Source organism: Rutilus rutilus (assembly GCF_951802725.1).
Source record: "Rutilus rutilus genome assembly, chromosome: 25".
Lineage (NCBI taxonomy): Eukaryota > Metazoa > Chordata > Actinopteri > Cypriniformes > Leuciscidae > Rutilus > Rutilus rutilus.
Window position 1 is genome coordinate 8021229 of NC_140229.1, and position 14198 is coordinate 8035426.

The window sequence follows — 14198 nt, forward strand, 5'->3', positions numbered from 1 at the left end:
CTATGGAAGTCAAGGGCTACCGTCAACTGTCTGGTTACCAACATTCCTTAAAATATATTATTTTGTGTTCAACAGAAGAAAGCAACTCATACAGGTTTGGAACAACTTGAGGGTGAGAAAATGATGACAGAATTTTCCTTTTTGGGTCCTGAATATCTCTGAAACAAACAACCCACCAAATAACCTAACACACTGTTTAAAATTACACTTTTGTTCAAATATTTTGGTAACAATTTACAATAATGTTCCATTTGTTTACATTATTTGACTACATTACTTAACAAATAAAATATGTAATACTTTAAAGCATTTAATAATCTGAGTTAATGTTATTTTTAACATTTACTAATGCATTACAAATAAAAGTTGTGTCTGTTAATATTTAATGAACCTGAGCTAACAATGAACTAACATTAACAAAGATTAATAAATACTGTAACAAATGTATTATTGTTGGTTAATGTTAGTTGATGCATTTACTAATGTTAACTAATGGGACCTTATTGTAAAGTGTTACCAATATTTTTGTAGTTGCTATTTTCCCTTGAATATTGCTTATAATTGGCTTATTTAGCCGTTTTACCTGAAAAATGTGACTTTTTATTTTACCCACAATACAGTTTTTCATCATATGTATTATTTTTTGTGGGTTGAAGGTTAAACATACTGTCACATCTGAACACATTCTCATCTGATCAGATAACAGAGTTTACACGTGTGAGAATACACACAAACCTGTTTCTTTTGTATAGTCTCTCCACGGTCTTGATGAAAGAACGAGAAAAGCGTTTATGTCTTCTGTGTACGGCGGAACAGATTTTTGCTGCTTATGATCTGATCTAATGCATGCTTCACATCACATGCCATTATCGGTGAGCATTGATGTCATTTCGGTGAATCACGCTAGATGTCGCCAAAGCTTTTTGCAGACAAAAATATAAACCTTTAGTTACAAACAGTACTATACACTGTTTGTGACATGGCCTTATTTCATTGCAGACGCATATGTAATGCAGCATGTGCCATCCAGTTGGTTTTTCTGAAATAAAGCTAGGTTTTATTTTTAATTCAATTTTGTGTAAAAATGTAAAAGTCGGCAGCCTAATCAAATAATACATGAGTTAAGAAATAGCTGTTAAAAATGGAAGACTTGAGTAGGTACTACTAAGTAGTAAGTACTTACCTCATGACCACTAAAAAGTTAGTTCTCTATAGTATGAATGTGTGTAGTATGAATGCAATCTGTATCTATCATTGTCATGTGACCTACCAGTGTCAGTTGTGTCACTTCACTACCATTCACAAATGGCCTCATGTGATAGTAAAGTGTCCTACTCTTTTATGAGTACTGTGAATCTCAGACATACTACTCTTGTCACATACTGTGTGGGCCAACTATATAGTAGGGAAGTATGCGATTTCGGATGCAGCCATTATTATTTCTAATTCATTCATCACACAGGAAATTAAAAGTCAGGTCAAGCGCAATGCATTATGGGATATACTTGTAGTATTCAACACAGTAAGCTCTATTGTATACTTTATATTTTGGCAAATGCCACTAAAATCTGCATACTGCACACTTCATACATAGGCTACTGTATATTATAGAAATAGTAAGTGTGGTATGCATTTCTGATATGCAAACTTATAAAAACCCACACATGTTCTCAGTGATGCTGATTTTATTGAAAAATCAAGGAACAATCCAACTTTTCAGACAACCGTGTTTTGGTACAATGTGAATACAAGCTTTAACATGGTACAGACGTGGACTCGTATCACGTGCTATCTAGTGCAGACGCAGTATTCAGTGCAGACGCAAGTGTGCACTTCTGAGAGGAATGTTACAGCATGGAGTGGACTTTTTCGGAAATCAAACATAAAAAAGAGAACCCCCTGAGCAAAAATGCTGTTCGTGTGCTTTAAAGCAAATTTTATAGAGATCATACTTAATATAAGCATGCTGCACTTCTCAGAAACCTATTCAGGTGTAAATGTTACGATACTTTGTCTAGTACACTTGCATAGTTTATAACATAAAACATTATGAGGCACCTAAAACTCAATTTTCAAAGTAAACGTAACGGATAGCACATGCTGGTCCACTGATCTAATGGAACGAACTCAGGTGTACCATTTACACACATTCACAAATCTGCTCACACACACACACTTATTAACCACATTCACTCACATTTAAATTAACCTACAATTCATCCCTCATTTTTTCACCCTTCGGTCGGACCAGCCTGCCCATGAAAAGAATGGAGTTTGTCTTGTTGTCCTTCACCAGGAAGATGAAGGGATGGTCAGCGTAGAAGAGTTTGGGGTTTTTGAGCTTGTCGGTACCAAAGATGCTAGCATCGGGTGGATTTCCCTCGGTGTCCCACTCCATGGCGGAGGCATGGAACACGTTGGACAGGTAGAGGTCTTTCTTCCCTGAGATGTTGGACAGATCTGCTTTGGCTTTGTCCACAGCTTCGGTCAGACCCAGCTCAGCAAGATGTTTCTGCAAGACAGCGTGGTGTTATATAAGGAACTGAATTCACAGGTGAGTTTATAACAAACACGTGCTGAAATTGCAGACTGTTCGTACCTGCAGGTTGTGGCTGACCTCCATGCTGACCTTTGGCAGCGACACCGCAACCGCCCTCTGTTCCATCTTACCCATCCAGGTGTTCAGTTGTTGACGTGTTAACAGTTTCTCCACTCTTTCCAGGGCTTCGACGTGGTATGGCATGATGAACACCACAGATGACATCTTATGGGCCAGCGGCATGTTCAGAACTAAAAGCTTGTTGCTTGTGTCGTCAAAGAAGCCATAAATGCCTGAAAGACAGCATAAACGAATGTGTAAAAATGCAATCCCGCAAATCCCGCCAAATCCAACAGCAGTTATGGATGTAAATGATTGACTCAAGGTAAGGTTGAACAGCTCTTTTTTTTTTCTCTCTACGTACTGGCCAGTTTTAATCTTACTCACTAAAGGTTTTTTTTTTTTTTTTTTAACTAAATATTGAATTATTGTCATATATATCTATAACAAAATCGTGCTATATATTTTTTTTTTAAATTGTAAACTAAAATATTTTTATCATTGATTTAAATTACATGCTGTTTCGTTCAAATAAACAGACCAAAATGAAAGAATATGACATGATGAAATATTCAATATAGTTAAGGGATATTTTTGTCAAACACAAAAAAATATTTGTTCTATAGTCTATTACCTTTCTTTGTTATGCCATTTAACAAAAGGGTTTTAAACTAAATATTCAAATGTCATGTGTTATATATAAATATACAGTATTTTACATTCTATATACAGTATTTAAAAAATCTATCAATGTTTAACAACATTAAAAGTTGATATTTTTTAAATATATATTTAATTTTCATTGACTAAAATGACATGCCATTTTAGCTAAATTGACTAAAACTAAACAATATGACATGACAAAATATTGACTAAATTTAAAGGATATTCGTCAAAACACAAAAATGAATATATTAGCATTAAATGTTGATATATTTTAATTTATCTAATATTTTACATATTCAAAAAAATAATAGAACATATTTGAATGTTTGGTTTCATTTTGCACTTTCTTGTAAGATTTTTCTTTCTTTTGTTGACAAATAACATGCGATTTTATTGACTGCAATTAAAGAATATGACATGACTAAATATTGACTAAAAGTAAAGATTTATTTCCATCAAACTGTATAAAAATGAACTAGTGTAACTGTACAGTAATTAATTTCTAATGAAAAATCCTCCGTAATGTACTTTTTACCACTGAGCTTTGTGTTTCGGGATCATATCTGCTTTAACCATGACCTCACCTGTGCGATGCATCATGGGTACGGAGACAGTGTAGGAGCGATGCACTAAGAAACCACGATTGTCTACCATCTTATGATGGAACTGCTCATCCCAGTGTGCTGGAGAGAAAACAGAGTCTCATTTTAGTTTTTTAAAGAATCTACAAATTGCTTCTCATTCTTAAGGTGATCAAGACTTACGTTTATAAAACATGGCGTTGATGATCATGGCTCCATCTGTCTTCTCCACATCTTTGGTCACTTCAGGCAGCTTTCCGTCGGTGGACTTCGATGCCCAGTCGTTGATGGCTTTGACCGCGCTGCGCTTGTCGCGGAAGTTTATTTTGGAGTGGTCGTAGTTATAATGCTTCTTGCTGCTCTTCAGAAAGCCGTCAACGAAGCTAACAGAGCTGGGCCCGTAGAAACGGTTGCTGATCTTCCAGGTGACGTTACGTGCCGTTGAGTTACTGACCTCGGTGAGAAGCTCAGACAGCCCAGAGTGTAGCTGCTCATCCTTCACCGTGGTGGCGCTCAGGACGGTTTTGACCTGAGAAGCAGTGTTGGATTTCCCTCCAAGAGCCACCAAACCCAGCGAGGAGGCCACTACCACGGGGGAAATCAGGATGTTCTCGAGGTCCTTCTCCTTTGCCATGTTCTGGTACAGGTTGAAGGCCAAAGTGGCGCTGTTGTCTGCCAACATGGTGGCATGGCTGCTGAGGGTCTTGTCTGCGCTCACGGTGGCCAATAGGCACAGGAGAACCACGCCTGACACCAACATGATTTTATAGGTGGTAAGTTTACAGCCTGTAAGGGTAGCAAACAAGTCAGTAAGTTGAAACGTTCATTTTACATAGACATGAGATGATTTTCTATATGTCTAGAGCTGTGGAAAGTTTTAGTTCCTGACCACAGAACTGAGAGGATAGTGCCAAGATATATCAAAGTTGTAATTTCCATAGACTTTTAATGACAGGCCTGCTATGCTAAAGGAAGTCCAGCAAACATGTATTGTACAGTAAGGCAGAAATGTTACATAACTGCCACGTGAACAGTGAACCTCACAGAGATCCTTCATCACAACACGTTTTTGCTTATAAATGAGAACTATTACTTGGGGAACACGAAAGAAGATATTGATACGAATGTTTACCTCTACTGTGTTCTATATTCATATATTTTAAAATATTATTTATTCATGTGATGACAAAGCTGAACTTTCAGCATAATTTTTCTCATTCTAATCTGCTGATTTGCTGCTTAAGAAACTTTTTTTTATTATTAACAATGTTGAAAACAGTTGTGTTGCTTAATATAGCATTTAAAAAAAAAATTAATCTTTTGTAACATTTTAAATGTCCTTACTGACACTTTTGATCAATTGAATGCATCCTTTCTAGAAAAAAAAAAAAAATCAAAACCTTTTGACCGGTCATGTATAATATCACATTTCCCCAAAATGCAAATATATATTCATTGGAGAAAAAGCTGTAACAGCCACATATTCAGATTTCATGGCGCCCAGAGTCATCTTAAGCTGGATGACCGTTATCCAATCAGGAATGCCAGGATGGCAGGAAGTTCCACTAGTGTGGTAACATCAGACTTCAGACATGTTATAGTTTGTGCAGCTTTTCCCCACCCTTCTACCGCATGAACAGCCCAAAATGTTGCCTTCAGGCATGCAAAACGCACCAAAATGCACTTTTATTATGCCCATATGAGCGAGTCAGAGCTTGAAGGAGCAATTTTGGACTGTTACATACGTAAAAAGCCTTTAGAATCATCACACAATGACACAGTTAATCAAAGCACTTGGCTGCTTATGAACACTTTATCTTTGAGTAAAACTATCAACGTCTCTTGCAAACATTTATTTTACATTTCAACATTTTGAAAAAAGAACTCTGTTATGGAATAGGCTAATGCACATTTTTTTTGTTGATGAAGCCTGAATGCAAAATGTTTTCACAGCTGTAATGGCATCTATTACTCACCTCTCAGAGCTTCCGAAAACTGTTGCAACCTCTCGGATCTGTTGGCTTCCCCTGATATCAAATCCTTCATGCAGACTTTATAGTCAGGAAAAGAAACTTCTGGAAGTTGGGAAAGGAGTATTATAATGGTTCCCGTGTTCTGAAAGACCTCCCCCAGATCCACTTACTGTGGGAACTGGAGTGGACTCTCTCCTCAAGGTCCTAAAGGCAGCAGGAACTGACCCTTTTCCTGCTCACACAAAGACTATAAAAGACACTAAAGTGCTGGGAAAATGGTGGACCTCAGATTTAAATATTCTAGCAAGAAGCAAACTGTAATTTAGTCTAAAATCTGGCAGTAGGTCTATACATTTTTTTTTGTATTTGTATTTAATAGGAGAGTTTAACATTTATATTCTAAAAGTAACTGTAAAAAGACTAGTTTCATCTGTAAGGTTAAGACAAATGGTTATTCTACTTCCACCCCCACCCCCACCCGGTCTGTCTCTTGTCTCTCTCTCTTCTGTGTGCCACGTTTGTAGTGGGTCGTGTCTAGGCCTGCAGGCGGACAAAACAGGACAGAGATTTTATCTCACTTTGGGTGTGCAAGCAAGCTTTATAGTTCCCATTTGGCCCCATTTAAGAAGACAACATCTATTTTAAAATGCTCTTTATGCTCCAAACTAATACATTATGTATATTCTTCTTTATACAGCACCAGGAATCCTGTTCTACAAACATGAGGAACATTTTATTGCTCACCCCATTTTTATACTCTCTATTTACGAATATGATGAGATACGCATGCTAGCAATGTGTTAAAACATGCTAGCAATATGCTAATTCATGCTAGCAATTAAATCTTGCTAGAAGCACGGTAATTCATACTAACAATATGTTAAAACATTCTAGAAACATGCAAATTCATGCTAGTAACGTTAAAAATGCTTGCAACATGCTAATTCATACAAGCAATGTATTAAACATGCTAACAAAAAACATGTTAGCAAAATGTACAAGCGTCAAAGTAGCCGGAGGAACTTTTCTCTATTTATGGATATGATGAGAGAGATACGCAAAGACGAGTGACGAATGAACACAATTTGAACACAAACTATTTTAATATTGTTAATTTTGACCAAAAAAGTTACATATTTAATGTGAATAGCAATTCTCAGATAATTTGGTTTTGTAAGAATTTGATTTTTATTGCTCATCTGAGTTTGTGACGTTAAGATATGATTTTAAAATATATATCATCATGAAACAGACCTCATTAGCTGCATGTGGGCTGAACGGGCTGCTCCTCATTAACATCTAACATGACACTGTTCAAAGATACAAACCATTAACAGCACAGCTTTCAAAGTATACACCTCCAGGCCACTTTGTAAAGATCAGTGAAATCACAGCTGAGGGCGATGGCATTCCTCGGGCCTCAGAATGTTGAAAGAATGCTGCTCGCTTCAGTTGTCAGGGTTTCGTTTCTGATTTGCTGCTTAATGTTGTTAGATCTGCATAGCTTGAGGTTTAACCCAGACTGACAGTCACTGATTAACTGCCGTGAACAAAAGGGAAAGCGAGAGAGTTATTTCATCACTATAGATCCTGAAACAACTACATTTATGCCCTTGTATTTGCTTCTTCTGTTCCCATTTGGAAATAACTATACATTAGTGTTGCTAAAGCATCTATAACTTATAACTATAACTTAGTGTATTTTGAACAAACCCTGAACTTTACTGAACTTTGGTGCAATGGATGTGAATGACAGCTCTAAATGTGCATACTATCTAAAACAAGCAGGTCAGAAAATGTAATTTAATGTAATTCACTTGCACACAGAACCAAAACCCAAGGCCAAAAACTGCTCACCAAGGTCGCGTATAGTATAGTAATATTGTGAAATATTATTACGATTTAACATAACTGTTTTCTATTAAAATATATTTTAAAATGTAATTTATTCCTATGATGGTAAAGCTGAATTTTCAGCATCATTACTCCAGTCTTCAGTGTCACATGATCCTTCAGAAATAATTAGCTGATTTGCTGTTCATGAAACATTTCTGATTATTATCATTGAAATCAGTTGCTGCTTAATATTTTAATGGAAACCGTGATACATTTTTTCAGGATTCTTTGATGAATAGAAAGTTCAAAAGAACACATTTATTATCTGATCTACTATTTAAGCATCTTCTTCTAAGACTAAATGTAAACAGTAGCTGCATCCCAGTTCAGAGGCTGCATCCTTCAAAATCTGCATTCGAAGGCCGATTGCGTGACAGCGGCGTAACGAAGGCTGATGTCCCGATTCAGAAGAACCTTCAAATCTGACCTCGAAATGCATGCTTCGTTCCCTGGGCAATGAAGGATACAACAGATGGATCATTTGCGGCCTAGCCTTCCTCTAGAATTAATGCTAGCAACATGCTAATACATGTTAGCAATGTGCTAATACCAGGGGGGCAGGGATTTGTATTATTTTGAAGGTACCCCCGGGCGCGATATTTTTTTTCACAGGATGGTAGGGGAAGACTCATGAATATTCATTAGGGAAGTCATCCCTGATTGGTCTGATGACCTACCCCTAACCCCACCCCTAAACCTACCCGCCACTGGGGGTCTGATGACCTACCCCTAACCCCGCCCTAAACCTACCCGTCACTGGGGTTAAGACCAATCAGGGATGACTTCCCTAATGAATATTCATGAGTCTTCCCCTACCATCCTGTGAAAAAAAATATCGCCCCCCGGGCGCCGCCATTGGCTAGCGGAACCCCACCTGCAGTTAGCATCCCATTGACTCCCATTCATTTTGGCGTCACTTTGACAGCGAATAACTTCACATCTGAGGCGTTTAAAGACTCCATTTGTCCATTATTTATTTCTAAAGAAACACGAAAATGTATAAAAGGCTCCATTACCTTGTAGCTTACGTTATGGCCCTGTAGAAGCAGTTTTTGTAAAAGTAGGCTAACGATTGCATCATAGCCACGCGACTCTCTGTCGCACAGTAGGAAATTACCGTAAGGACAGGAGTAGAAGCTCGCGGGCAATCGGGAGGACGTCGAGGCAAAATGACAAAGTAATTAATCAGAACACCTACAAAAAGTTTCTCCTGCTCCAAGATCATGGACAGCTCATACTCACACTCTCCGTCTCTGCGAGTTTCGGAAGGTAATGATTCAGATTTCTCTTGGCACAGCTACTAGAAGACAGACGGTTTGCTCACGTCACATCTACGTCGTCGAGCTCAGTTTGAGTCTGCGCAGTACGCTGGACCCCCAGGAAGTAAGAGTTTCTAATTGGCTTCACTTTGTCTCCGTTGAATCCAATGGGGTCGCTGTGTCCATTTCTTTTACTGTCTATGGCTAATACATGTTAGCAATGTGCTAATTAATGTTAGCAATGTGTTAAAACATACTAATTCATGCTAGCGACATGTTAAAACATGCTAGCAACATTTTAATTAATGCTAGCAATATGTTAATTAGTGTTAGCAACATGTTAATTCATGTTAGCAGCATGGTAATTCATACTAACAATGTGTTAAAACATGTTCGTGGCCCTATTTATACCTGGTATTAAGATAAGCTTTGGTCAATCGGATCACAAGTAGACGAGGGAGACACATACCCATTTACACCTGGTGTTTTAATCCATTTCTTTTGTCCACTTTTGACCACTTCTGCCTTGATTTCTTTGAGGGGAGGGTCTATGGGTGGGTAAATGTATGGTGTTTTTCAGATCTCTCGATCTAATTGATGAAATAAGCTCACACAGTTTACATATGGACACACTGAAGATGACGGAAAAACACACGGAGAGCATCAGCTTTCGTTTTTGCTCTGATAGCCACAAGACGTCTGGCTAGATGCGTTAGGTCAGTAGGCGGAGGAAGTATTCACTGTAAAAAATGCTGGGTTGTTTTAACCCAACTTTGGGTCAAATATGGACAAACCCAAAAGTTTGGGTTAAAAATGTACTTTAAAAATGTAACCCAATGGCTGGGTTTGTCCATATTTGATCCAAACCCATTTTTTAGAGTATAGGCGGTCTTTTGTGGCTGTTCGAACACATCTGACCACATAAACGTTCACACTACGAAAGCAATCTAGTTAAATGCATTTTCAACACTTTTTTCGAAAGTGGGCAAGCTCAAAACGTTTTAGACCCCGTTTACAACTGTATTTGCATTGTCCACTTGTGATCCGATCGACCAAAACACATCTTAATCCAGGTGTGAACAGGGCTCGTGTTTTGGTAAGACATGCTAGCAACCTGCCAATTCATGCTAGTAAACATGTTAAAATGCTTGAAACATGCTAATTTATGCAAGCATGCTACAAACATGTTATCAAAATGTAAAATAATGCTAGACACATGCAAAGACATCCTGCTAGGAAGTTTAAAAAAAATTCAAACAAGGGTTTGTCAAGCCAACATATTGTAAAAGTTTGTCCCAACAAACTTTACTTTCTAGTTAGAAAAAAAAAAAATATATATGGATCTTTGCTGAATAAAAGTATTAATGTCTTTAAAAAATCCTACTAACCCCAACCCTTGTATATCTATATATAACAATAATGAAGAATTCATATGTATGTAGACAATGAGTACAGGGGAAATGACAGGAAGTTCTTCCTGCAGTCGTTTACATCCACATATCCATAAACAACTCATTACCAGGGACCGGTCTGCCAAAATCACATACTTCAATCAAAACCAGCCTTAATTCATTTTTGACTACATTTTAACTATTGTAGTTGGGTTTCTGTTCATTGTTACTTTAAAATGTCTGTTGGGTGAGATATTTCAGGTTATGAATGAATGTTCTGCATGCAGTCTATGACTAACGTATCAGAGGTTCAGATCGGTGGAGACCTGCCCAGCTATTGTGAGCTTTTCCGTCACACAGAAGGAATTTCACTCTCAACATGTTAAAGATTTTGTCTGTTCTTTGTGCTCTGGAGGCAGAGCAAATCCACAGAAGATATGATCGCTATGTCAAGGTGGAGTCTGGTCTGTGTCTGTAAACTTAAGACGTCCTTTAATCGTGTCACTGATCTCTAAAAAAACTCCAACTATCTTAAATGATCATGAGCAGTCATTGCAAGCTGATACTCTGTTGTGACTATGGCAAACACTATAGTATATCTCAAGCAGTTTAAGCTAAAAGAAACAACTTTTTTATATCACAGTAATCTTTATTTTGTAAAAGACACTATCAAGAAAAATAGTATTTTGTGCACACACCACAATTTTGAGAGAAAGGCAAAAAATCTGGAAACATCAAAAATAGATGAATGAAATCTTGTGGACAAGTATGAAAATGTCAGCTCACTTTTGTTTTGCACAAGTTTCTAGTATTTGACTGCATGTTCCTGCAACTACGAATGTGACCACTAGGTGCTGCTAGTTTCACACGCATGAACTGGAGCAAAAAAAAGTTTTGTAACTGGTTTCTTTTTTGCTTATTCCAGTTTTGATGGTTCCCTATATAGCTATTTCAAAATGAAACTGTTGTAATTACAAATTATTTATATTTGATAAATACATGTAACATGGTATCATCATTCCAATAATACAATTATAATAGGCCTACTATATAAAATTATTCTAAATTATTCTATTCTTATTTTATATATCTTATATACATTGTAAGACGTTCTTGTCCATAGACTTGCATAGCAGACTGGAGTTGATATGAGCAGAACGATCACCCTGACACCTCAGCACATCAGAAAATCCCACATCGAATACACATGCTGTGTACAGCTGTGCCCAGCTAGTGTGTCTAACTCAAAGTCACGCTAGCTGAAGGACGGCTTCAGTTCACCAGTAGGTTGTTAAAGATTAGGATGTGATGCAAGCTTGGCTCAGGCCAGAGGTTAATCTCTCACTGTCATCCTGGAATAGAAGCAGTGGATGCTCTGCTCTGGCTCTCCGCCTGCAGTCTGAAAAAGCTTTCTTTGTTCAGGTAGACAGACAGAGCTGAGGAACAGAGACCCAGCATGGCCAGTTATTATTAGTGCACAGGGCCATAGCTGGGCTATCCGGGGCCCTGGTGCAGGTTGTTGCTTCGGGTCCTCTTGAAATCGCGTTTTCTCGGCCCCCTCGGTTGAAATTGTGTTGGGGGAGGGGGGTCCCCCTCGGATTAAATCGCAGGGCCAACCTAAGGCTTGGGGCCACTAGAATCGTCACCACCTTTCGCCCCGCTAGCAGCAGCCCTGATAGTATATTAGTAATATTGAACATTTAGTAAAAATGTTAATTTGTAATTATTTTGAGACAGATCGTTAATTTCAGAGACTCATGACTTAAAGGAACCCTCCACTTATAACAACTGAACGAAGTGGGATCTCGTTCGTAAATGAACGAGGCATCTGGTTCAAAATCGACTTTGTTGCCAAGCGTATGATGGTTAAACTCCTTTTTGACGCATATTAGTTGATTTATAAAAATACCCATTTTTTAATAATCAAGTTTCCATTCTTAGCGACTCTTTTAACAAATCACGGAGTTGACTGAATGAATCAATGACTTGTTCATAAGAACAAGGTCCTTGTCGCCACCTACTGGGATAATGATGTAACCTTTAGAAAGCTGTGGCCAAATATTAAGTGTGTTCAACTTAAAGGTGCATTGCGCAAGTCTCTGAGTTTTTGCAGAACTATGCCCCCTTCTGGCGACACGCGAAACTGCAACCAGAGTTGTGCATGCGGTTACGTGGAGTTTGCGTTGGGGTTTGGGATGAACTAGAAGCCGGTCTCTTTGAATCCATCTTCTACTTTTGCAAAAGTCGCTTGAGTTGTCTTCGCTGATGTGGATAATGGCGGCGAATACACAAACCTGCCAGACATAGCCAGGTGAGCGTGAACGCGCATGACGTCACGCCCAGTCGATTCCGTCCCGAATCCCTCTTATTTATTTTACTGTACAGGATTATAAAGGCAATCGCAGTGATCATAGAAGGGCTCATTCAGCCCATCAGGCAATTGTTTAAGCATGTTTGGGTTAGAAAAACGGGTATTTTTAACATGAAATGTTGCGCAATGCACTTTTAAAGCAGCACTGTGCAGACCGATTGGTGAATGACGTACTGCGAAAGCGTTTTGAAAGCTTACAGAGCCGTCTGCTCTCTAATAGCTCTTGCGGTACTTTGATGTCATACACTGATCAGTCTGTGCAGAGCCGGCAACCAGAGAATGTCTAATAAGGCGAGAAGTTTCACTCTCAGTAAACTTCCGGCTTCTGAACTGGTTGCAGGGCGCTCACAGGACGAGTGCAGAATGAATGGAGGTCTATGGCACTATACACATCAAAATCCACTTTTCTCAGGATATAATTTTTTGTCTAGTAATTTGAATGTTGTATCTGAAAGGAGATGCAAAGAAATTACACATTGCTGGGTGTTAGATTTTTTAGAGTCACTTATTTGCTTTAAAAAGTCTTGACGTGAAAAGTGTCAATGACGTCATACACATCGTACGACCAGAGATACTGCTTTACGGCAATCCTTCAGTCATTTTGGTGCTTTCGCGCTCTGCACTTTCTTTTCACTCGAGGCATCGACAACATGCCGACAAAGAGACAAATTTAGCCGTCTAGCCCCATAGACTCCCATTCATTTTGCACTCATGGTGATCGCCCCCAGTGGAACTCTGGTGGAACTACAACTAAAATTCGGTACAATAGGACTTAATAGGGAGTGGGCAGGCTCTCCGTAGACTGGCTCTGCGGCAACCTTCCAGTCTCTCTCGTGAAGCCAATACGGAAGTGACTTAAACTGCAATTCATCGACTGGCCGCTAGAGACAGGCTCCAAAAGGGAGTCAATTCCATAGACCCCATGTTAAAATACCCAACTTTACAGCAGAAAAAAAATATCACCATAACTTTGCTGGGAATCATCTCTTCACCACACCGGCTCCGCCCACTTTAGGCTTCAAAAATGCTCTTCAGAAACCTATGAGTGACGTCACGGACACTACGTCCATATTTTTTTTTACAGTCTATGGTGCCGAAAGAACTCCTGCGTCTGACCAGAACATGGCGCTCACAGATGAATCATCCATCCATCCAATCCAATTGATTATTAAATTGTTTAATTAAGGTTTATACATAGTTTCCACGATAGGGTTCAAGATAGGCATTTTTTCATCTTACTACTGGAGCTGTCAGTTTCATACAGCAATAACTATGCAAAAGCGGCAGCCCATTCGGCACACTCAGTGTCTTCACTTTTCATTCACTCCCTCAAGTGAACTATATGCTATTAGTGGACTAATGTAGAGAATTGTGGGTATACGTGGTGATTTCAGACACAACTGAACACACCAAACGAATCAATGAATTAATCTATTTAGTGAACAAATTCATAAGATTCGAG

General features: G+C 38.5%; 1 protein-coding gene across 1 annotated transcript; it reads right to left on the reverse strand.

Annotated features, from left to right (window-relative positions):
• Positions 1–1667: 1667 nt before the first annotated feature.
• On the reverse strand, positions 1668–6346 carry serpinh1a (serpin peptidase inhibitor, clade H (heat shock protein 47), member 1a). Its single transcript, XM_084400796.1, has 5 exons — positions 5823–6346; positions 4030–4632; positions 3850–3948; positions 2600–2832; positions 1668–2512 (listed from the first exon to the last, which is right to left on the reverse strand). The coding sequence occupies exons 1-5, from the start codon at positions 5890–5892 to the stop codon at positions 2210–2212; spliced, it is 1308 nt and encodes a 435-aa protein (XP_084256922.1). The 5' UTR covers positions 5893–6346; the 3' UTR covers positions 1668–2209.
• Between the last annotated feature and the right edge of the window lie 7852 nt (positions 6347–14198).

What these genes read in the sequence shown, in the direction of transcription:
- serpinh1a (XM_084400796.1), bottom strand. Translation starts at nt 5,892, where the DNA reads ATGAAGGATTTGATATCAGGGGAAGCCAACAGATCCGAGAGGTTGCAA. An exon ending in ACCCATGATGCATCGCACAG is followed by an intron (nt 2,833 to 3,849) that starts GTGAGGTCATGG and finishes GCTGTCTTTCAG; the next exon opens with GCATTTATGGCTTCTTTGAC. An exon ending in AGGTCAGCCACAACCTGCAG is followed by an intron (nt 2,513 to 2,599) that starts GTACGAACAGTC and finishes GCTGTCTTGCAG; the next exon opens with AAACATCTTGCTGAGCTGGG.